At 33.9% G+C, this 26,569-nt stretch overlaps 1 protein-coding gene across 2 annotated transcripts in view; it reads right to left on the reverse strand.

The window, feature by feature from the left end:
• The window catches only part of LOC134529379 (tyrosine-protein phosphatase 99A-like), a 242,332-nt gene that overhangs the window by 27,042 nt on the left and 188,721 nt on the right, over positions 1–26,569 (reverse strand). For both annotated transcript variants that reach the window (XM_063363375.1, XM_063363376.1), the window contains 3 exons: positions 19,411–19,711; positions 19,152–19,323; positions 5,099–5,226 (listed from right to left, as the gene is read on the reverse strand). In XM_063363375.1, coding sequence (XP_063219445.1) covers positions 5,099–5,226; positions 19,152–19,323; positions 19,411–19,711 — 601 coding nt within the window. The remainder of the gene's footprint in view (positions 1–5,098; positions 5,227–19,151; positions 19,324–19,410; positions 19,712–26,569) is intronic.

Here is a 26,569-nt window from a genome sequence, read left to right on the forward strand (position 1 = left end):
GACATTGGATTATTTGTAATAGTTGGACCAATCATAATTATTTATGGAATTACAGAGGCCATGATTAATCATTTTTATAGATCCTAAAGAGTGAGCTTGAGGGAAAACCATCCAAAATAAATTTTATAACAAAAGCAGGATGGAACATATCTTCTTTGGCGAGTGTTTCATCTCCTTGAGGCACTGAACACTGTGATAAATTAGTAAAACAAAGGTTTAAAAGATTTTAGGGTGCTGGAATATTGTTGCATTGGAGAAGTCCAAGACTAAATAAAAAATTATGAAGACTCTGTGCCTTGTTATTGATGTTCATGTGTAAGATGTTATTAGACCAATCAACACCAGGCACACTGAAGTCGCTTAGTACCATTAAATCATCTTCAAAGGTGGAAAGTTTGTCTTCAAAAGCCTCAAAATAAGATAGATAGGTAAATGTTTTGTGAGGAGGTAAATAGATATTACAAAGAATTACAGATTTAGTAGCATTTGTTTCCATTTAAATCCAAACAGCTTTAATTTCAGGGTAATCAAAAGTAATAATTATTTGAACTAATGAAAAATTGAGTTTGTTAATTGCAATTAGAAAACCGCTGCCAGGTTCATTCATTGTCAGAAGAGTTTCTCTATCATTTTTAAAAATAAGATATTGAGTAAATTGATACATACTATGATTATTGTAACATGTTTCTGTAAGGCAAATGATCTCATAATAAGTATTGAGAAGATTTTCTAAAAATGCAATAGATTCAGACCTAAGACCTCTGAAGTTTTGATATATAAGTTCCCACTCTTTAAAATTTGGTTGCAGGAAAGAATTTTACAATGCTCCTCCAGGTACCTAGGTTGGAATTGAGGCAGCATTCGAGACTAAAAAGGGTTTAGGACTGAGTGGCTAGGATTAAAGGAGGTTGAGTCACTGCAGGCAAGTTGTTAAGGGTAAAGTTTGTCATAAAAGGGGCTTATCAAACAACTGCTCGGCCACATATCTGTTCTTCTAGAACAGATATATGGATAGACGGGTAAGAATTAAATTTTGTCCTGGGTTTTGCTACTTTTACATGAGATAAAATTAGTTCATTAGAAATGTATTAAACAATTTCTTCTTCTTGAACTGAAGGATCCAATCAGGTAACAAAAAGTCTTAGATTTTTTCAATGCAGGTTTGCCGACGGTTTTCAAGGATGGGAATGTTCCTCATTCCCATTTGCATGGTTGTTTTCTTCCTTTCAAGATCACACTTAACATCAGAGTTCACAATTAACCTGGACTTACGCCCGTGTTGCACAACAGTGAATCCATCAAGGTCCTCATCAACATGCTGGGTGTTTTCACACCGCTTCTGACGTTACGCTTTTCATGCTGAGTCGGATGTAGGTCAGAACTGCTGTTGTTTGAGCTACGAGGAGTTTCGACACATTCTGTCTTCTTACCGTTTAAACAGTTCAAAACTATAAGACTTCTGACTTTCATTTTTTGAGCACAACATTAGCTTGGTGATTGAAGTTCTTGTTTGATCTTGGCCATCTCGAAAGTGAATCAACATGCAGGATCTTGAGAATTAAATTTTCATTTTTTAGGGCATTGACCTTAGCACAAAGCACTTTGACGGTCCTGATAAGATCCTCCATTTTGTAGCTTTACAGCTTGAACATATGAGACAAGGATTGCTCCTGGCTGTTAGTCTGTCCAGATAACGTTTTCTTGGGAGGCAATTTGAATATCTTCACTTGGCCTACCTGTGCCCAATCTAAAGATATTGCATTAATTTTATGTAATGGAAACACTCTGAAATCAGGCTGATTTAGTATTGTTGAATTGACACTGAAAATTCATCATAGAGATGATACAGAAAACAGAGTAGGTTCAAGTAGACTGAGGACTGCACGCACAAGTCAGTTAGCTGTGAATACTCGACCGAGACATATGTAATGTATATATAAGTTTAATGTAATTTTGTGACAGTTAAGGCACTGAAATAGTCTAAAGTATAACTGTTTAAAGTAAATATAAAATAATGACCGGTAACAAGAGAAACACACTTAAGTCTTTCAAGGCTATCCTAGAACCGGCTCAAAGACATAAGTGTAGTACATACACAAAGAGTGTAGTACATACACAAAGGAAAGGCTCCACTAGCAAAGGAATAAGTAAAATGAAACTAAAAAAATATATACTCCTGAGAAGCAGGGTGTCTACCAATTCCTACTGAACTGATTTCTGGACTTTTCTAGACATTGAAATAAACCTTATTATGACATTTTACACCAAAGGGACATTGTTTGCTTGCATAAAATACAATAAATAAATAAAATACAAATTAAATCTATACTAATATTATAAAGCTGAAGAGTTTGTTTGTTTGTTTGTTTGTTTGAAAGCGCTAATCTCAGGAACCACTGGTCCGATTTGAAAAATTCTTTCAGTGTTGGATAGTACATTTATCGAGGAAGGCTATAGGCTATATTATAATATCAATAACATTAGGGATCCTTACTAAAAGTCCAATTTAGAATCAAATGCGTTGGAGGGGGTTAGATACAACATGCAGTACACGTACGAAGTGTGTGTTGACAATGCCGCAGGCGCAAGAAGTTTATTTCCTATTGCCTATTTACATTGTTGCCACACACTAGATGCCTTATCATTCTTAATTTTCCCATACAAGTAAAAAACACCCGTGTGATATTAACAACGAAGCAATCAGTACCCTCATAAGAGTTCAATTAGTATTTGAATACTTTTCATCACTTTAAATCGCAAACCTAAACTATTGTTTTTTTTCCTCTCTCTGTGTTTAATTTGTTTTTTTATTGCCCTTTTTTTCAAACATATATATATTTTACAGACTTGAAACTTCACAGTAATGTTCCTTATGTTATGCAGAATGGCATTTTCCAAAAATTAGATCCCATGGGTGGTTAAAACCAGGCAACAGTGGGTACTTTGTCTGCATGAGAACAGGATTTTGCATTGTTCATGCCTTCTGCGTCTCCATGGCAACGGTCATCGCGCGGCAGTGGCGTACCCACAAGGAGGGGCATGTATAATGAGCGGCGCAAGAGTGATCTGCCTGTAGACTGCCGTAGCGAAGTACGGGTACATCAGTTGTACGTTGCGTGCACGAGTCGGGAAACCATCGATGCTATTCATTTTCTCTCCGGTACATTATACAGCATTGTAATGAATTTTCACTGAATTTTTTTTATTTACCATTACTGTAAATGGAAGATGTGGCTTCATTTTTTTCTATTAGTATAGCCGTGCGAAGCTGGGTCGGGCAGCTAGTATAGTATAAGAAGTTTATGTCAGAAAGATGAAACAATTTCAAAGATAATTCCTACATGATTTAAGTGCACAGTTTCCAAAGATTTATATTGTTAAAAGTAATGTGGGGAAAATGGGTTCGTAAAGGATAGCCCAATTAAGTTTTATACAATTTTATTAATTAGTAATATATACATGACTAATAAATAATCGCAGTTATAAAAATGTCTGATCACAAATCACTCGCACTTAAAAATGTCTGTTTAGAAGCCACTCTATGTCTGTCAAGTTCCACAGTTTGCATGCTTCACTGGAGCTAGATTCAACAGTTGTTCGCCCCTTACCTCATGCCAGCCTCCACACACAGTCTCGCACCACTCAGTCACACCCGCATGGTCTCGTCGCTCTGCGTCGCGCTGCTCTCGAGGGGGTCTCTCACACTCTTCACTAATCTGACACTTTGCTCCCTCTCGAAACCCTCCAAACTCTCGGAACTCCCGCAGAGGCTGGCGTCGCTGCTTTTATACTTGCCGGCAGTCCTTCTGAATGAATGGGAGTGGCTGTGACGTAACACGCCATTCTGGGCTGACCCAATGCCCGAAACACCCAGAAATGCTGTGTTCATTCCCGCCACTCCACGCGGCAGCCTCAAGAAGCCCGCACAATTCCCAGGCCATTACGGGATAGATAACAGCACCGAAGGAAGGCGAGGATAGATAACAGCGCCAAAGGAGGCAAGGGTATTATGGTGGGGGTGTGGCGAGGTCGAGCTGCGCTAATGTGTGCGTGACATCAGCAACTGTGCGGGTCTGCCAGGCCAGATACCTGGCACGTGTCATGGTCTTGTCTCCTACGTACGTCCGTAACACTATTTAATAGGCAACAATAAACAAAAGTTAGAGTAGAAAAATTTGCAAGTTAGCAAACGACTGCTGGAAATTAAAGTCTTGAGACTTTCAGCACAATAATTGCTAAATATGAAACTTTTTCATGAGCAGTCCATATTTGAGTTATTTTTTGTGACTTTTAGTGACTTTTCTGACTCGTTGAAGCACTCATAAGTATAATGACTCACCTATCACTATAAAATTTATCATAAAATTAATTTAGTGTAACTGCAGTTTATTTAAATTATGTTTGCTTAAAATTATTTGATTAAAATGTATTTCATGCTATTGGACGGCATGTTGAAATGATCTTTATTAGTAGCAAAACTCAATTATAATGTTAATACCCTTATAACATATTAAAATTAGAAAAATCATAAGTATTTTCCAATTTATGAATCTTAATAACAGTAACATATTCAAAATAAACTATATTAAAATTACATACTGGGAAATTGCAACATTTCAGCCACTGGTAATTTTAAAAATATTAAATGAAAATAATGAACATGCATATCAAATATTGTAAAACAAAGTAATATATATGTAGATCAATGTAACCATCATGGTTCCAACCTATTAAAATTATTTAATTATTTCAAATATTAATGATTTATTTTCTTTGAAAATTGATAACAATTTTTCAGCCACTGCTGGGCATGTGCATTTTGTACAATGAGGTGTATAAGTTGGACATGAGTCATCATCAAAGAATATTTATAGATCAGGCTCTAAATTAAAAATTTGATGAAAATGGCTTATTTTAAACTCCATCAAATAAGAATTATATTTCTATGATGTTACTGGCAATAAAATTTTCTAGGACAAGTTACACATGAAGCATTTTGACAAAAAATTTGCTATTGTATGAGGGCCTAAACATTATATTTTAAAAAGTCCCACAACACCAAAAAGCCAAAAGTAATCTAAGATGCAAAATACTTTACCTGTTCCTCCAAAACTGTAAGCATGACAACGGTTTGTGCATTATGGTCCCAAATCATTTGCCAGAAGTCTATAATCGTAGACTCTAGAGGATGCTGTGTTACAATAAATTCTCGCAATTTATTAAAACCTGACAAAGAAAAAAAAATTAGATATTCATACAAAAACAAAATAATGACAATACAAAAAAAACACTGGGTGATATATCAATGAGGAGGATACATTTTTGACCATTTACAACAATGGAATTATTTTACAGTAAAAACCTTCTTAAGAAAATCCCACATAAGAAAATATTCTGCATAATTAGATTAAAAAATTTGGCACTGGACCTAAAAGTATATACAATTTTACCATTTTAATAAAATTTCCATGTTAAAATAAGTCTAGATCACTAAGTACTTTAAGAAACTTCTTAGCAGGGATTTACTGTAAATGCAATACTCCAGTAAAGTAAGGCATAAGATGTAATTACAAAGGTTTATTTACTTGCTAAGCATATATCATACATTTTAATTTTCACAAAACAATAAGAGGAATGTGATTTGACAAACAAAACCACAATTATTTTAAAAACAATTGAATAAATAAGTATGCTGCACAAAATTATGTTAAGTGTGTGTTTTCATTTCCATTCTCATCACTCCAGCCTCTCACCTCTTAACTGGTTTAGTGTATGTTATTGAGAGAAAGGCATAAATCACTATCATATTCATCAATAGTTATTTTTTGCACACTACTCAAGCAACCCAGGACATTTTCCTTTTCAATTACGTTTTCAAATTTAAGCTAAACTTAAGGAAAAACTGTAAGTTTCTTCTAACTTTTTATGTACATATCTGATTAAGTTATTAATTTCTGTTACTATAGCAAAGTTTAAATTATCGACAGCAAAATAACCAAAATATTCTCTATTATACCTAAAATATTCACAAATAAATTACTGGTACAAATTTTCACAAGAGAGCTATAACATACATATTTAAAGTACATATATATGCCTGAATTTATACAGAATAAATTTAGCATGCAATCAATAATTTCTTAGTAAGTTCAGAACCCATGAAAGTTTTGTAACTCACAAAACTAATCACCACCCTAATTGAATCTACAAGAGTAAATATAATAAAGTAGGTTTTTAAAATGGGATTAACACATAAAGAATGTGTATCACTTATTGCCACTTTATTGCGAGTGATACTTGCACATTCCCAAGGCCCACATTAAAACAATGATGGCTTAGCTAACCGGTACTACTTTGGTCAACACTTTCAGACACTAGTATATCATTTTTAAAGTTTACAAAAAATTAACAATTATGAAATATCTCGAGCATGAAAAAATGATTAATTAATTCATTCATTTCCTTACACAAAAGTGGACTCAATCACTTGAACTAAACTGCTCAGCTTTGACCTTCCCTTAAGAATAGGCCCAACATAGCTGTGATATTATGAGTGACACTTTCAAATACCTTACCAGGTTTACTCGTTCAGAGTAAAAAAATAACTCCACTAATTTGGAAATGCAACTTCAATTTTACCTGTGTTCAAAATCTGGATAGGGTGAATTCGATCACCTAAGGTTTCAACCTACGTCATTGTAGGAAAAAGTGAGTAAAGAAAATTAAGTTTATTCATTTTGCAATTATATAAGAAATATGAAAAAAAAAATGATATAATTTAAACATAAAGACAATAAACCTTCTTAGGAATAAGATTCCACATGGGTATCATCTGTATCTATGTAAATGGTAAATTACAGTACTGTTTCATGGACAACATTTACTAACATTTATGGAGTAATACCTATGTGCAAGGGCATTCTGAATGCATTCAATCAACACTTATAAATGATCAACATCTGATATACTTAAGATCTTAAAAAAACACTAGGAAAATAAACCATAAGAGTAAAATCAGGAGATTTCAGTGCCCAGGGTCTATTTTACCAAACTGCCAAATACAATGTTTGGTAAACTATTACTGAGATGGTTCTGGACCATTATAGTTTGAGAAGTAACATTATAGAAGATAGCCTGTGTTAAAATAAATTACAATTTGTTTACTGTTTAAAAAAATAAAAAAATAAAAAAAAAATGCTTGAATTTTGAACTCTAGGCTCAAAGGCTCAAATAAAGGAAGGGGGGGGGGGGGTGGTGTTGCTATACCATGTCAAGCTATGCTATGCAGCAAATCTTTTGTTTTATTAAGAATAATAATAATAATAATAATAATAATAACAATAATAATAACTTTCTTCAAAAAATGCCTTCATAATTTCCTATAACAATGAGATATTAGAAAATAACATTTCAAACCTTTTACATAATAACTTTTTTAAATACTATTGGTTTGCATAAGCTTAAGACCATAACAGAAAGGAAGAGAGAGTGGGAGGGAGGGAGGGAGGGAGGGAGGGAGGGAGGGAGGGTGAGAGAGAAAAGTGACAATGTTTTCTACATAAAAATATATTTTTTTTTAGCAAAGAACAGGTTGAAGACAATATAGAGAAACCCTGAGAAAAGAACCAATAACACAACTAAAAATCTCCAACCAAAATTTATACAAACAAGTTTTGAAAAAATATTTTTGCAGAAAGTCATAATTAAGTTAGTGGCTCCGCTACTTTACAAGTTTTGCATTAAGTTTCCACAAAAAAATTGCACAAGAAATTATAAGTATTTACTAAATAGGAATAAGAGACTGATAAGTTTAACAAACACACATGTTAAAACATTACCAGTTAATTTAATTACAGCTATTACTGACTTCCTCGCTAAAAGAGTATCAATTAAAATATTTGGATAGAGGATTATATTTTCATCAATTGCTACTACAGCAATGACACATTGTCAATATTTTGCAGTTCGAAATCACTATACGTAATGAGACAGTGCACGTAATTTGTATGATTATTCGCAATGGGCAACAGAAAAAAATCTTACCGCAGTCATAAGCAAAATATAGATCTTTGTTGATTTCTACAAACTAGAGAAGACAGAAAAAAAATGACATTTATGCAAATTTATCAATAGAAGAGAACAATCCAATGCACAAGAAAATGAACTACAGGGAATTTGACCATGGTAGACTACTTCAATTAAAGTAAAATAGGATTCAGTTCATAATGACTAACACATGTATCATTTGTTGTGATAATGATATTTTTTTTAAAAAACTATTGAGAACATACATCCAAATTGGCTACCTTATGCAATTATCCAAGACGAGTAAATACTTATAACAAGAAAATTGTGTATATTATCCCCCTTTGGTTGTGTACACTAATGTGTTTGCTCATGTAAGAAAATCTTACCTACCGGCAAAGATTCTCACACAATCCTTTCCCTAGTATCGACACGTATCCAGTTAATAACATGAGGAGGGAGGACGAATTTTTCGAAATTCAACATCTTTTGTGGGGAATAGGGTCCACGGTGTCATACAAAAATAAACAATAACAATAAATAAATAAAATTTTTTTTGAACAATAGTTTGATGATTACTTACTTATTTTCTCTAACTACAGATTACTGCTCCCTATTTTATTCCCCCCCCCCCCCCCCCCTTCTTAAGGAGGAACGGGAAATCTGTTGTCCCCTTCTTCCTTTCCCCAATGAGCATCAAGTTAATTCCAGGTGTTTCATAGAAATCTATAACTTTGGATTCGCATAATTCTAGGATACCAGTAAATATTAAATGTTACGAGTCCTGTACCTTTTATGATTTACCCTTATAAAGTGTGAAGTATTCTGTTTACCTCGTTTTTAATTAGGTCATTATTGTTGGAATTAGTACTTATTCCAGAAAATTTTGCAAGACTGATCTTGAAAGGTTTTGCAAATAAGAAAAGCACGGATAAGGATAAAACAAGTTGAATAAAAAGCAAACCAGCTGTCGTGGTACTTTGTAATTATTGCCAGTTTATATTTTGACTTGTACCATGATTGTTTTCAATGCTTAGATGAGTAATTTTTTATAATAATGATTGTCTTTAAAAATTAGATCCTGGAAGAAATAATTTTAATCCTTTAAAGTTTTTACACTCTGGTGCCTTTCTTTTGCTTTCGTTTGTTCGTGGTGGGAGGCTTGTCGAATGTCAACCCCCACACATCCCCTGGCCCTGCAGTCAGTGTCATGTAACTTGTCTCTAATTTGATAACCAAGACAAAAATATTTTAGGATATTATTGTGCTAAAGAATAGGTGAATACAAAATTATTTTAGGATATTATTGTGCTAAAGAATAGGTAAATAAAAAAATTCAATACCAAAATATGTAAAGCACAGTGGTATCATAAAATGCCACATTTGAAGTGAAATGCGTTCAATCAGGCATGTCTAATGGGCTTCAAGAATTAGCCATAACTAAGAAAACATTATCTCTCTAAGAAAATGCCAACAAGACGTTATAGTTAAAAGCACGCATTGTCAGTTTTATCATATTCAGGAAACTTTAAATACAACAAAAAAAGAATTCAGCATTCCAGTTTGTGACCAATGATCAAAACAAGATTAGTCTGTTGAAAAAATTGAGTGGGATGAAATTTTTTGGAGAAATGAAATGCTGCCCAACTCAAGCGTTTATATAAAGAGTGTTTACTATTCAAATTTGATGATTCACGAGTAGTTAGAGGAAGGTGAGAAAGAAAGAGCCAGAGTACATTTCAAAGGCAAAAGATAAAATGGATGCAAGAAAGTCGAAGAATCTTAATTTCTTTTGTAAAGTTATATCTTTTTTCCCCTTCAAAGAACCAGAACTTTTACCTGAACTTAAATTTAAAGTAACTAAATAGGAGTTTAACTTTTCATCTGCTATACTTTGATTTTATATTACCCCGTATATTATATAGCATCAGTGCACTTATTACTGGTATTAATGATACAAAGCTTCACTATCAAACTCACTTGCACATAATTTTTTCCCTTGTGTGACATGGTAGTATGAAGCAATCTAAACTAATAAATGATTTTAATTTAACACTTTGTTAAGAGAATGGTAGAAGACAATGAGGCAGGCCAGCTCACCAGCCAGCCTGCACGCTTGCCTGCAGGTGGGATGCACTACATTAGCTTTACAAGCCTAATCTGATTAGCAATGGCACCTCGCTACTTCCTCCCACGGAGAATTCTCTACAGCTCTGAAGGTTCGTCAAATCGCCATAGGAGTAACTAGAATGCCATTGTTCTGGGAGCTTAGGGTGTCAAGCTAACCCTGATGACATGACACTTCAAAAGTATGCATGAGCATTGAAGAAGGGGGTTGAGGGGTATAAAAACAGCAATGCCAGTCTTTGAGGCAGTGGAGTGAAGAAGGTAAGTGACCCCTTGGTGAGCAAATGTGAACAATGAGCGACGGGCTTCGTGGGTGAAGACTGGTGCATCAGGGACCGACACATTCGGGACTGTGGTAGGTGTGCAACGGACGAGTGAGTAGTGCGAGGCAGTGTTTTGAGACAGAGGTGAGTGGTAACAGACGAGCAGTAGAGAGAGCCACTACCAAGCTGAGCTCCAGTGGGTAGAGTGGAGATTAGACCTTGTGAAGGATTGATAGCTTCATGGTTAGACAGTTTAATTATTACATCTTACTGTAGTAAATATTATGTAATAAAAAACAAAACTGTATTTAATTAAGTGGGCTTTTCTTTTCAAACCTGTTTTTCCCACTCGTAACAATATTCCAACATAAAATATTAGATACACATACCACAATAGCATAAAACCGTTTACATAAACAATGCATTGTAAATTTCATGTACCAGTATTTTAAAATCTTTGACAGAGAAAAAAAAATGTTTAAAAAAATCTAGAATTAAAATTATAAAACTAATATCCTGCACAGGAAAATTATTTCATGAACATATATTACAGTATCACATTTAAATTGAGTATTAATTTATTTGCATTGCTAATACTGCAATCAAAATTCAAATTTGGGTTTAAGGTGCATACAAATTAAATCCCAAGTTAATTGAATGATGCAATTTGTATACAATCAAAATATTTAATGTTTAATGTACTTAGAAAAAAATAAATAAAAGAAACATTCAATTAAATTAACTTCATTGTACTAAACTGTTTATTGGATATTAAGTAATAAGAACTGCAGTTTATACTTTTGTGGTTTCCCCTTTTATACTGCTCACAAACAAACTAAATAATATGCCAATTAAGTTGCTTGCACGAAAAGGAAGTGTACATATAAGTCTTCAACTATGTATAGCAAAAATTATTTATGTTTAAAATAATTATAGTGTATTGCCAAGCAATATTTTAACACAAGTGCAAATTTCACCATGCAATCATTTAAGTCATTTTTGTGGCAGTGGAGCAGTTTATAGCATCATTCCATCAGCCAAACGGTTCAATTGTTTCCCTTCATGTCCAAATCCTTTCTACTGTCATGACTCAAAATTTTGACAACAGCAATTTTTAAACCCACGTATAATAATTTTCTTTATAGTATGCATACCACGTCATATGATTAAAGTTGGTTTGTCTTAAATTAACTAATTTGGAACCAGTGGTTAAGATCTATGTATGTACTTTCAATATTCTTCCGCAACATGTCAAAATTAAATGGCCATTAACTTAGTGACCTGCAGGCATGTGTCTAGCAAGGAAAAACTGTTACACTTTTGGAAAAATAAAAATAAACGTTTCTATCACTTTAAATTTTAGTATGATGCACATAAAAGGACATACATAAATTTTATCAGCAAACCAGTTTCAAATAAATAAACATTCAAAAGATCTTATTACATAAAATTTCAAAAGATGTTATGTTATGGAAATTCTTTACATCATATACTACCAACCAAACTGTGTGTATGAGGGGGGACACAAAATATTACCAGATTGTTGTCATAAAAAAATTATTTATTAACTTTTTTACAAAAATCCTAAGTCACCTTCAAATTACTTTCCAGCAGATGCGATGAACTTGTCAAGTCTTTTTTACCACTGTTTGAAGCATCTCTGAAACTTTTCAACATTGATATCCTCCAGTGCCCTTTGCAAAGCTGTTTTTACCACCTACAATTCATCAAAACACTTCCCTTTTAGGTTTTTCTTCATTCTCAGGAACAGGAAAAAGTAGCACGGGACTAGGACTGGCGAATACGGAGGGTGGGGAATGATACACCACCCTTGAGAGGCCAAATAGCGGTTCACTCGTAAGGCCGTGTGTGTGGGGGCGTTGTCGTGATGAAGGAACCAGTCACCCGATCGCTAAAGTTCCGGGCATTTCCTCTGCACGTCCTCTCGCAAACGTCTTAAAACTTCCAAATAAAAGTGCTGGTTAAGGTTTTTACCAGGGAAAACAAATTCCCGGTGCACAATTTCACGAACATCAAAAAAGACAATCATCATCATCTTAACATTTGAATTCACTTGTCTTGCTTTTTTTCGTCTGTGGGAGTTGGGAATCTTCCAATGGCTTCATGCTTGCTTGGTTTCTGGGCCATACCCATAACAAAAACTTTCATTACCTGTAATGAATTTTGTCAAAACGTTTGGATGACTTCTCTTTTTTCTAGTCCTGGCTCAAATTTATCGCATGTTTTTTTCTGATCCTATTTGAGAAGCCGAGGAACAAATTTAGTGGCAACATGTCTCATTTGCAAAGTCTCACCCAAAATCCACTGAAATTAATTCTAACTCACTCCTGTCTCTTCTGGAATTTCTTCAATCGTGAAACGACAATCATCGTTGATTTTTTGGCAGATTTTAAAAACATTTTCATCATTTTGAGATGTTGAAGGGCATCCAGAACAAGCATGGTGTTCAACACTCATCTCACCACATTTAAAGCATCCAAACCGTTCAAAAACTTGTGTGTGGCTCATAGCATCCTTCTTGAAAGCCTTTAGAAGCATTTGGTAAGCTTTCATTGACAATTTTTCAAGCAGGAAACAAAATTTCAAACACAATCTTTGTTCTTTTAAATCTGCCATAATGACTTCGCAGGTGGAACACGAGAACAGTAAGAGAAAAACAAAAGAACGATTAAACATTAACCTACAAACTGATGCCGCCTGGGCAGCCGTTTAGTGAAGGTATATACTAACCCCATCTAGAGGGAGAACTCTCTACTACATCTACGAATACCAGTGTGCTCTCAGTCTGTTTTTTTTGGGTCCCCCCTCGTATACCACTGTGTGAACACCTTTTTCCATATTCAGTTTGTGAGCGGTGAAATAATTTTTAAAAAGTTGAATTCAAAACTTATTTTAGATAAGCCTGAATGGATATTAATAGACTATGTACACATTTGATTAATATCTTGATTTAATTCCTGTCACTGGAAAAATATATGAAACTGTCTGATTGCTTCTAGATTATTAAAATAAACAATAAAACATTAAAACAGTGCAAAACATGTTTAACGCTCCTTGCTTTCCAACTATACCTTGTAGCACGTAGTTCTGTGTTGTGAAATCACAATTCCTAACAAAAGGAAACTATATGTCTATGCAGTAGACAAGCATGATGAATAATAAAATATATGTTTAAACTTGAATATATATATATTTTTTAATGTTTCAATGCTAAGGAAGCCATTTACATAATAGGGTTTCCTTATGCTATGGAAAGACACGTGTATTAAATTATTCATCGACACAGAAGCTAGCGTATTATCTGTTATTCCACAACAGAATGAAGCACATAGATGTACGTCACCACTCCATCAGCGATGCTGCTGAGAGAAAACTAATTAAACTCTCTTATATGCCTACCAAAAAGATGGTTACAGATGCCCTGATCAAAGGACTGTCCAGTGCAAAACATAGTTTTGTGTAAAGGTTTTGGCTTGGCATCTTTAGATTAAGGTAGAGTGTTGAGGTTGGCTAGCCTGTAATCAAAAGACTCTTGTTTTTCTTATGATGATGTAGTTGTAATGGTAAACAATGGCCAAGAGATTGTGTTGTGTATTAAAACAATTCAAGTTTTAACTCTTTAATTGTAACAATATTAAAAGTACGAACCACACGTGTACCAATTTGAAAAATTCAAACCCTAAGGTTAGTAAAAGGAGTGGGTGTTTTTAAAACCTAAACACTTAAAATTCAATTATAATAAGAAGTTATAAAATAAAAAAACTTTCAAATAGAGTTACATATTGCTTATTTTTTGCGTATATTACAATTTGTCTTTTAATGGGAGGTGAAAACAGGATAAGTGTTAATTTATTTAAAAAAAGTATCACCAAAACTTATTTATTAAGACGTAAATTGTAAAAGTAATAAACTATTAAATTATTATTTAACTTATGTGGAAGATTCCACCTCTAAGGGGTATAAAGTTTAAATTAAAAAAGAAATCCACATTTTCATGTCTACTCAATACAAGGGTTAGAAATTAAGAATGAAAATTAAGCATATAGCATAAGAAATTATATTTTTTGATTTTTCCGGATTTCGTCTTTTAAGGGCGTGAAAGAGAGCAAGTTATTTTTTATCATAAACAATTCATATCTTCATAGCAAACCAAGCTGGATGTAAAAATCTTAGCATAAATAATGTAAATAACTAATTATGTAGAGTACTTTGCGTCTATTTATTTAGAGAAAAATGATTGGAATTAGTCACATTCTTTTCTTTAAATGGTAAGATTTTAGCAATACTGTAAAATCGCACACACAAAAGTCGTGGATTTTAAGCTAGTTCTATGCATAAGCCTATTGTTTATATAATTCCCTGCCTGTATTACCAGAATCTTTTCAACGTTGAATTGTGATAGCGTTTATGTAAATGCATAAATGTTTAGTCATCAATCAGTTAGTTAACTTTACTTAAATAGTTAAATGGTTGCTCATGTCGACTGGCAAGCAGGTTCAGGTGCCTGGTGACTAAGCCCATTATGACAGCAGCTGAGGTACGACCATCCACCAGGCTTTAGAGCTTGGTGACAGCCAGCATAAGTGAAGTATTAAAACAAATATATGGGAAGCCATAAGTTTGTAAGAACATTATATAGGTCTATATGTACTTTCAAAATGTTACCAATTTAAAAACAAACTACCTAGAAAGCCTACAACAATCGTGCATCTCAATTTCACTCGTAGATTAAGACTACTTTAAGTGACTTTGTGCTCAGTTTCAGTGATAAAGTATGAGCAAGTTTGCAAATAAAAGCAAATGTTTGTAAAAATATTTCATAAAATTTTGTATTTACAGCTTCAATGTCCCAATTTTTGAACCCAATCAGAGCCTGATACTATCAAACATTAAACTATGTTATAATTTTACACATTATGAACTGATTTCTATTATTTTATTTAAGTCAAGAGCAAAATTGATTAAAATAGTTTCTCAAGATGTTTTAGTAGCTGCCATTTTAAAACATATAATAGTGAAGATTTAGTTTTTTTTTCTTCATGTGATGCAGGCACAAGAGTTTTCAGGAAATTTTACTCATGTACCTATTTATACTGGTACATAGTACAGCACAGTTTCGCAAAGTGACGTCAAACCACTGCTATGTTAAATGTGGTAGTAAGACATTCGTGCTGGAAATTGAAACATAAAATTTTCTTGCATAAAAATATATATTTTATTAGCACTAAAAATGCTTGAAAAATTAATAAGATCACAAAAACAAATTAAACATGTTTCCATTTATTTCAATGTTTTCAACTAACTGTTCATGGAAACTCATTAGAGGAACTAGAGGTGACCATTAAAATGTGCACAAAATCCTAGCTTTAGCGAGGCTAGATCTAGATGAGATGTATAATTTAAAATTAATTTTATAAGTCAATGGTTGCAATTATATACAAGGAAAAGTATTACCTGAAAAGAACATGAGAATTGCATCATTCACATTTATTTTAATTAAAAACAAAAAAAAATTATATAGAAAAAAATAAAAAATAGTGTTTTGCTTAGCTGGCATAAATGGGCAGGCAGAATGCCGGACAAGCAAACATGTTGGATAAAGGGAGATAAGAAAAATCCTATCAAACGTTAAACTATGTTATAATTTTACACATTATGAACCTAATAATCAGGTTTTACAACAAAACATAAAAATAAACTAAAAAACGTTGAGGTAGCTGACTAAATGTGGTAGAGTCAGGGGCAACAAAAAATAGAGTACATTCATGGTTGCAACTTACAGTTCTTGTTGCCAATTCGATACTTTTTTTTTGCAGTGAAATGTCAGATAACATGTAATGTCAGATAAGCAAAGGTCAGATAAACGAGATACTACTGTGTATCAACACTGCTTTCACAAAACTTTGGAATCCAATAATTTTTAATTTTGAGGCAAATATTGCAAAAATGCCTAATTTTCAAGTAGGTATCATGAGCTTTTAAATTTGCTGGGTCTAATTGTCTTTTGCATTACTGTGTTTCTCATACCTGCATTTTTCCTAACAGCGATACTCCACAACAGAAATTTACTGGGCCACAGTAAGTAAACTTTATTTACCAAACTATGTTTTACCTAATGGTATTTTCTCGAAAATGTTACTACTTCTTTATCCCTAACTGTGATTCTTATAGTTTCACTTTCCCTAATAGCAAATTGGCTAACTGCAATAAGCCTAACTTTGTTTTCCCAAACAAAATTTTGTCTATTTTTTCAACATTACGTAAATTTATGCTAGGGAAAATAAATCCAGGGGCACAACAACAGGGGGGAGGGGGGGGGGGCAAGGGTATTTTGCCCCCCCTCTGAAACCTTGAAATGGGGGCAAACGGGGGCAAAGAAAGTGCTGTGTAATCAATTTTTAGATTATAAAACTGCTTAAATAGCACCATTTTCTACCTTGAAATACAAATTTTCCCGGGGGAGGACCCCCGGACACCCCACTTCAATAGGGGGATCGATGATTCTTTATAAAAATGTATATTGCCCCCCCTTTGGAAATTTAGTTGTTGCGCCCCTGAATAAATCCATACCGAAAGAAATATCATTTATTGAAGAACGTCGAGAATCAATGGCAAAGAATAAATCCTTCTTAAAACCCGCAATATCCAGACAACTTTACTTTCACTTAAAATTGATTGTTGCAACAAAAACTTCTAAGAAAGGAAATTACCAACAAACTGGCTCATAAATGTACTTTTTCCTGCAAGAACAAACTTCAAAAATGGTCACTTCAAGTGTTTTACTCTATAGTTTTCCCTTTGTTTTTTTCTTAAGTTCATGAGATGATAAATGTTGATTCAAATTTTTAACAATCTTAACGTTACCATATTATAATTTAACACATAAATTAAAAACTAGAATAAAACATGTAAAAAATGTACAAAATGTTTACAAGAAAACATTCTGAGCTTCATAATGAAAGATAAAATTAATTAAAATCAAGGTAAAATTATTGATAAACTATCTTTGGTATAAAATATAGACCACTTGAAATGTAAATAATCTTTGAAAAATTACAGGGAAAAAAAAGAGAGAGACAAGCAGTGCTGTAATAACAAGATGGAAGGAAAAGTGGGATATAAAGAAGCCAATACAAGATGTTTGGAGATGGAAAAAGTGGCAGCCCCATGCCTAAAGAATATGGACCGGCATATGTGAACAGAACACAATTAGCTCTAGTTTTGACTCACTATAACTTCACTGAAGCAAAAGGATGAGTGATTCATCTGATTTCACAAGGCTACAAAATTTATATGAATGAAGACAGAACCTTTGGAATAATTTTAATAAATGAATAAGAATACCAAGATTTTATTTACTTTACAATAAATGATCAATTCACCCTCCATCGGTTATACGGCATATGTGTATATGATGATCAAACTCGTCGCTCACTTTTGCCAGCATTTCAGGTGTTACTTCAGCAACTTCTGTTGCAAAGTGGCGAGACAGTTTGCCCACAGTTGTTGGAATGGAAGTACACAGAAAGAATCTTTCAAAAAACTCCAAAAGAAAAAAATCACAATCTTAGATCAGAGGCCCTTGAGGCCAGTGGTGCAATTTGGGAATCGTAAGCCCACGACCGCCAATCCATCATTCAGAAAGCTCATTTATGAGAAATACTCCGACATGCAGATGCCAGTGTGGTGGTTCTCTGTCATGTTGGGCAATGAAATCTTTGGAATGTTCTTGTAACTGTCAAAGAATCATCTCTACGTATGAAATTTTCACAACAGTGTTTTCCACAAGAAATAACAGACCACTCTCCGGGAATGGCACAAAATACATTTACCTTTGGAGTCTCTCACACGCTTGACGATGGCATCTGGCAGCTGAGATCCCTTTATTGGTATGTTGTGACGGTAAACTTTGCCACTTAAATAAAATTTGGCCATATCGCTAAACACCAACGTGAATGAAAAGTGAAATTTTATTGTCACTGCCAGAATGAATTCCATTGTTTATCATCATCATTAAGGACTTCCAGCATCTGAATACTTTATGGTTTGGAACAAGCAGTCGCTGCAAAACATACCAGACAATCACATGAGAAATGGCCATTCTTTTACTACCGTGACGAGTGGATTTCTGTGGACTCCTTAAAAAACACTGCTGGATGCGCTATACATCTTGCTCAGGTACACAAGGGCTACCCGTGGAATTCCCTTTACATCAACAATCAGACAATCAGTCAACCAGTCTCTTCAAACTGCTTGTGCTGAAAGCTCTGAGCAGCAGGAGGTTTATTTTCATAGTGTCAACGGAAATTATGCTCATCAATTGTAACTGACTCACACTTGAAACGGGAATGCAAAATATTTCTTGCTACTATATTGTCTTCATCTCGATGGATACTGAATGTGTGTGTTGGCAGTACCAACTATCACTGTACAATAGTGACACACAACAGCAATCAAGTGAACTGGCAATGTGCAAAATGCACCACAGAAAACAAGACATTTCGATGTGTAGCTTTACATTATCCGTGATATTCTGTCATCATTCATATAAAAGTTATAGCCTCAAGAAATTGGTTTAATAATTTAAAAGCATACTGTAGTATATTAACATTTTAGACACTTTTTGTATAAAACCAACATAAAAAATATTTTGTTTATTCTTATTAAATGTACAAAAATGTAAAACAAAACAGTGTTTGTTTTATATTTACTTACCTATAAACCAAGTTGCATTTATATAATCACTGCCTTCTACGCCAGGTTTAGGAGTTAAATTGACACGTGTGCTCTCTATAGCTAAAAGTTCCGAACAGCGATTTTTTGCTCGATTACATGGCTTATTTGCTGATATTAAATGGAAATCTTTCAGCTGAAATGAAGTTATAAGCTGAAATGAAAAACCAAATACATATTGAATAATATATTGTCAAGTCACCTGTGTTAAAACACGAAGCAAATAAAATGAGTCAGTTACCTTAAAGTGCCTGTCTAACAATTTTACAGGTTCCTGATTATCATCTACAGCCACATCGCTTGACTGCAGACTCTGGATATAGCGCGACAAATGTGTGCAGCTAATATTTGTTTCCCCACTCTCAATTGCTTCTAGTAGAGCATCATGTATAAAAACGTACTGCTCTTCAGTCTGTACCAAAAAGTTCCTTTGGGTACGGATGTGTCTTAAAAAACCAAAAATATTTACTTCTCCTTTGCTTCTAATCTGCTTCAACATAGCATCGAGAACTATGTATGTGCCAGTTCTGCCGACTCCAGCACTGCAAGAAAATTACCATGATAAAATAAAGCACTCAATAATGATGTAACATACATACATACAGACATATAACATTAGGAGTAAATTTTACATCAATAAAAAGTTATCAGTTTCTTAAATTTCTTAACAATTAATACATTTATAGTACATGGCACTTACCAATAAAAAAGAATATAACTAACAGTTATGTAACATATAACTTACATAAATCCTTATTTACATTCTTAAGTGGCATACTAATGCAAGCATAGGCGTATGTTAACTGATTTACATGGAATTGGTGTTTTAAGCCAGTCTGGGTTAAAATAATTATTGCATTTTTTAAAGCTAAATGTATACAAGTTATGCATTATTATTATTTTGTTCAAACAATATTTCCACTAAAGACATTAAAAACTAAATGTAATTTTCAAATTTATTTTACCATACATGGACATATATACAAGATGATTTATGATTTGTGGCATTCGTGATAAGTTCCTTATAGATTTTTGTAAGTTTAGTTTTGTTCCTGTTATTTTCAATTATATGATTAAGTTTATAATTTCTTTTTAAATTTAGTAATGTATAATTATAAGTTTTTCCAGACATTTAATAGGCTTTTTTTTTCAGTGGTTGAAGGACTGTTATTGGTTGGTACTGTCACAATAGACCAGTAACTGCCTGCCCGGTTCACGAAAGGAATGTATTATTTTCTGCGGACTCGTAGAAATGGTTACATGGCTGTTTAATGCCTCGCTACATTCCACGAAGTTAGTAAGCAAGCAATTCTTACAGAAGTTAAGTAACCTTTCCCTTTAAAATGTACTTACGAGTGCACCAACTTGTGCCGAGGTGTCAGTTTATTTAAGAAATATAACTGTATTAAATAAACAAGTAATTACAAGATTGTGCTGAAAACTTTCCTGATTAAAGGGTGTTTTAACAGGATGTGTTAAAAGCTGACACGTGTATGTAAAAGAGTGTGTAAAATTATGTGTAAAAGTGTGTGTTAAAGGCTGTGAAAAGTGTGGGCAAAAAGTATGTAAAAATGTAAACAAAATTGTGTGTTAAAGATGTGTACAAAGCTCTGTAAAAGTATGTGTAAAAGGGCTCTGTAAAAGTGTGTGTAAAAGTATATGTTAAAGGCTGTGTTGAAGGTAGTGTAAAAGTATTTTAGTGTATGTGTAAAATTGTGGGTAAAAGTATGTGTTTAAGCATAGGAAAGTGTGTGCCAGACCGTCTCCTCCTCTGCCGGTCCCATGCCTACGCGTTCTTATCTATTTCCCCTCCTCTCCTGGTTCCCCCACCACATACCTAGCTATTTCCCCTCATGAAATCGGAATTTTCGTAACACTAGAAAATTGTTACCCCATAAGCAAAGAAGTTTCACTTCAAATCTATATTCAAATTATAGTAAACTTTTGAAAATTATTAAGCATATTAAAGGAATGCAACCTATCCATGAATATAAAATTTTGCAATAAGTGCAAGAAAAGTGTAAGAAATTTTGTTCTTGAGAGGCAAATTTTTTTTTGTTTAATAATATCTATGGTCTTTTTCTTTTTGTGAAGGTGTTTGTAACATCCTTCTCAATCTGGTCAGCCATCATGTAACTACTAAAATTTGCGAAGCTTGATAATCCGCCGACATCTATATCATAATACGTCTTTTTTGCACTGCAGTTAGTGAGTTTTGTCCTATATTTGTCCGGAAATCAGGTTTCATGTATTGTGGCCTTGTGGCCATATGTGTTACTTTTAATTCACATTTTGGTAGTTTTTGCAGTCGACATGCCTGGCCATGAGATAGTCATGATGAGCAGACTTCACAACTGTCTGGAGTGAGGATTTTTCCTCCCTACCTGCTGCCATGATCATCGGAAATGGACAATCAGGAAAACAATATACCAAAATTTATTTTTAGCATAATAATTATGTATTGTTGTCTACACAATACTCATTGTTTTGTTTATAGCAAAGTCTAAGGAAATATATAATGAGTAAAATGAAATGTGTTAAAATAATTTTTTTTATCAACTTTTGAAGCTTAAACTATCTTTCACACTTCTCTTGTATTTCTTAGTTTTTTGTATGTATATAAGTCAGCAGAAGTTTTACCTTTTAACTTTTGCTACAACCTGGAGCACCATTGAGCCTAAGGTCTCGATTGTTTCCCTGACATGTCACTTGGTTTTGGTTAACCTAACCAACATAAAGGAGGCATGGCAAACTGTTAAACTTTGGGGGTGGATACTGAGAGGTTTAATGCGCACAGCCCAAGGATCCTAGAAAAGGTGTGGTGAGAAGCTGCTAAGAATTTGGATAAAGCACGTGCTAAAGTTAAGTGCACAATACAACAAGGGGCATCTACCTAAACCACATGGGGTGGGACACGAAGTACTTTGTCAGCAGTTCATTCTCAGTGATAAGGGCAAGTTCTGCTGTAGTAGGTTGGAAAGTGCTTATGTAGGGCCGTTTATTATTCGGAAATTTCTTTGACTGGTTACGGTTTTTTGGAAGATCCAGAGAACTCTTTTAAAGTAATGAAGGCTCATTTGAGTCACCTAAAACCAATTGGTAAAGCATCTTAAAGGAATTGTTTTCTTTCTTTGCTGTTAAGTTAATTCATGCCATTTTTTTTAAAATTACTTTAGCATACTATTTATATTGTGTTATGGAGTAATTTCTTTTTATTATCTGCTTGTTATTTTCTTTTAATCTCTTGAACTTGCGATCCTTTAAATTGTTAACTAAGTGTTCTTGAGGTGTTGATTATTTTTAGAGAATTGTAAATTTATATAAAAAGAATTTTTCGTGTGGGAAGATTTGTGGCATTCGTGCCAAGCTTCTTTTAGGTTTCTGTAAGCTTAGTTTTGTTCCTGTTAGTTTCAGTAAATTCTATGATTAAATTTGGTACTTCTTTTTAAAATTTAGTAAAGTATGATTATAAGTTTTTCCAGACTTTTAATAGGCTTTACTTCAGAGCTCGATGGACTGTTTGGTACGTACTGTGCTTCTAGAAAGTTTGGGAACTGCCGTTGAAACATTAAGATATTATTCTATTTTAGTATTTATATTTTAAGTTATATTTTTAGAGTCCATTTCAATATTTGTTGGCTACCGAATTATGAGTATTTATTTATCTTTTAGTGTTTAGTTAAGTTTTCAGACTTTTGGTAGTGCTTTGAGGTCAGAAATATTTTCTTTGGTGCACAGCGCGGTGCCCTACATTTGTCCACATAAAGTGGAACACTGGGGAGTCGCGCGTCGACGGTTGGCTTGGTCGGTTTGAGGGTGCACGTGCCGCTTGTGCGAAATATTGCTTGAAACTGTTGGTGCTGGAGCACACTGGTGAGGATTATACATTTACGTAACTAAACAGGATGTGTGGTCGAAATCAAGAGTTCACTAGGTTTTTATATCGCAACATGAAGAAAGAGTGTTTTTGGGCGTGGCTTGAGAAACAGCAGAGGTGTGTCACTGTCACTATGAGGCTGCTATACGCATGCTTTGCAAAAATGACCTGCGGTATTGGATGCACGCCTTGCATGGGCACACGATTGCCAACAAATAAGTCATAATGGACCAGTGACTGCCTGCTCGAGTTCCGGCAGGAATGTGTTATTTTTTTTGTGAACTCATGAAAATGGTTACAGGGCTGTTCAATGCCTTGCGACAGTCCACAAAGTTAGTAGGCAAGCTATTCCAACAGAAGTTAAGTGACCTTTGCCTTTAAAATATACTTACGAGTGCAGCAACTTGTGCATAACTGCATGTAATAAACAAGTAATTTTGAGATTGTGCTGAAAACTTTCCCGGTTGTGATGGTAGTGCCCACTGAGAACTGACACTATGGGTAAGGTGAAATAGGTTATATTGTATAGTTTTTATGCCTGGGGTTAGGAATTTTTTATATATATTTTTGTATATATTATTTTATAATGAAAATGCGATACCAAATCTTGCTCAATGTGGCATATATTTTTTTTAGGTAATTTTATATTGATTAAAGTACTAATATGAAACCTGTTTTTATAAGGTTGTCTTGGATAATAGTAGTTTTTGTAATCTCATTGTTTGATTTGTAAGGTAATCAGTTTTGTTGTGTATGTTATCTGTTTTAATAAATTTCCGTTGCTCACAATTTGTTATACAAGCTGTTACAAAAAGATTTCAATTTTAGGTAGAGCAATAAAATTGCTATTTAACTTATTTAAATTTTTATTATTACAGTTACTCCTAATGTGTTCCGTATGCTTTTACCTTTCTGCTATAGTGCTAACAGTGATTTGCTATTTTTACCTGTTTTCAGGAGAAATAGAGTCGATTCTGGTCAGACCGATGCGCGAAAAAAAAATAAATTTAAAATCATGTTTATGGGTGGCGTGTGCGTTGATTCTCCTGGGAGGGTGCGGGAGTTGTCGGTTTTTTGCCACGTTAAGGATAAAGCAAGAGATTTCAAATTATGGATTATTAATTTTCACATTATTATTACATATAAACATTAAACATCATATTTGGTAATGGAAAATTGATAACTTTTCGTAATTAATCACAATTTTATTTTATACTTACACACATACATGTTCTTGTTATTTCCATAGACAAAACGATAACAGTTTCTTTCTATCAACACAAAATAAAAACCGTCAATTAATATAAACAAACATAAACGGAAAATCGATACAATGGATGGCGCTAAATTTGAATTCATTTTAACACGCCCCTCTCAAATTTTTGCGTCTCTACAGACTTTTAATCCCATTGCTTCTGCATGACGATGATGCGCAGGTCCTGGAAGCGGCTTTGTGAGAGCATCAGCAGGCATTATTTCTGTTGGTATATATCTTAAACTTAGTTCATCATTTTTCAACAATTGACGCACAAAATGGTATCTTGTAGCAATGTGTTTAGTGCGTGAGTGACAAGTAGCATTTTCTGCAATGTATTTCGCACCTCTGTTGTCTGTTCCGAGATCTATTTTTGATAAATCAATCAAGTTCAATTCCAACATTAAATTTCGTAAATACAAAGCTTCGCGAGCTGTTTCTGACAAGGCTACATATTCAGCTTCAGTGGACGAAATCGCAACTGATTTCTGTTTCTTCGAACGCCATGATATTGCAGCTCCACTTAATGTAAATACATATCCTGTGTATGAAATTCTATCGAAGATATCATTTGCGTGATCTGCGTCAGAATATCCTTGAATTCCATATGAGTTCCCCTTAAATGCTAGGCCATAATTTTGGGTACCTCGTAAATAACGTAATACACGTTTAGCTGCTGACCAATGAATATCTTGGTACTTTTCATTGAACTGCGATAATCTGTTTACAATAAATGTAATGTCCGGACGAGTAGCGATTGCCAAATACATCAATGATCCAATTAATTGTCTGAATGGTTTTTCTTCACTCCTTTTTCGATTTGAATTTCCATCTGGTAACTTTGCTTGATGTTCACAGGGAGTGTTTACAGGATTACATTCTTCCATGTTAAATTTTTTCAAAAGATCGTTTATATATTTTTGTTGACTCAATATAATTTCACCATTTTCTTGATTAATTTCAACTCCTAAACAGTGTCGTGCTAATCCTAAATCTTTTACTTCGAATTCTTTTGCCAGACCAGTTTTAATTTCATTTAGCTTCTTTTCATTCTTTGATATGTACAAAATATCGTCAACGTAGACAACTAAAATCGTATACTGATCTTCACTCATGTTGTAATATAAGCAAGTTTCGCTTGCGGCTGAAATAAGTCCAATACCTTGCAACACTTCACTTAATCTTTTATGCCACTGACGACCAGCTTGTCGTAGACCATATAACGCTTTCCTTAACTTACAAACTTTATGTCCTTGTGCTAGTGTCAGGAGCATTTTTTGAGCTTCTTTTCCTATTTTGCTGTTTATACCATCATTTGTAATTATTTCTTGTAAAGCTTCTTGAATGTACTGTGGGGGTTCCATAAATATTTCTTCTTCTAAACTTCCATTTAAATAAGCTGCGACAATGTCCAATTGAAAAACTGGCAGTTTTTCACGAGCAGCCAGTGCCATCAAAAGTCTAACTGAATCTAATCTTGCTACAGGAGCAAATGTATCAGTAAAATCAACCCCTTGTCGCTGCGTAAAACCTCGAGCTACAACTCTTGCTTTTCTTCGCTCAAGTGTTCCATCGGGCTTTAATTTATTTTTAAGAACAATTTTACTTGTGATAACTGCTCTATGTTTAGGACGTTCAACTATTTCCCAAGTATTATATTTTATCAAACCTCGAATTTCTTCAGAGATAGCTTTCATCCATTCAGCTGCTTCGTTTCCAGTCATAGCTTCTTTCAGTGTTATGTTAACCAAGTTTGCTTCGTCGAGTATGTCAATTTCATTTTCTGCACCATCAACAAATATTTCATCATCACTCAGAACTCCTTGCGTTCCAGTATGGTTATAATTTTCATATTCTTCTTGATCTTCATTTACTTTTGCTGTTGGTCCAGTGTTATAAATTTTACGCGGTCTTCCTCGTTTACCTAATCTATCCAATCGTGGTCTTCCGGGCATTTTATGCAAAATTGGCTGAAAAATTTCATCTTGTGCCTGTTCTTTTTTATTTATTTGCTCATTTCCTATTTCTTCATTTTCTTCCTGAATTTTATTTTGCATATGTACACATTCAAAATCATCTTTATTACTCTCAATGGTTTTACTTCCCTTTTCTTCATTCAAAAATTGGTTTTCCAGTATTCGTACATCTCTTGCTACAACAACTTTCCTTTCGACTGGAATCCATACTCGGTAGCCTTTCGATTCTTCAGAATAACCTACCAGCACACCTTCTTGTGATCGTGAATCAAATTTTGATTTTCCTAATCCT

The sequence above is a fragment of the Bacillus rossius genome, chromosome 2 (assembly GCF_032445375.1).
Source record: "Bacillus rossius redtenbacheri isolate Brsri chromosome 2, Brsri_v3, whole genome shotgun sequence".
NCBI classification, from domain to species: domain Eukaryota; kingdom Metazoa; phylum Arthropoda; class Insecta; order Phasmatodea; family Bacillidae; genus Bacillus; species Bacillus rossius.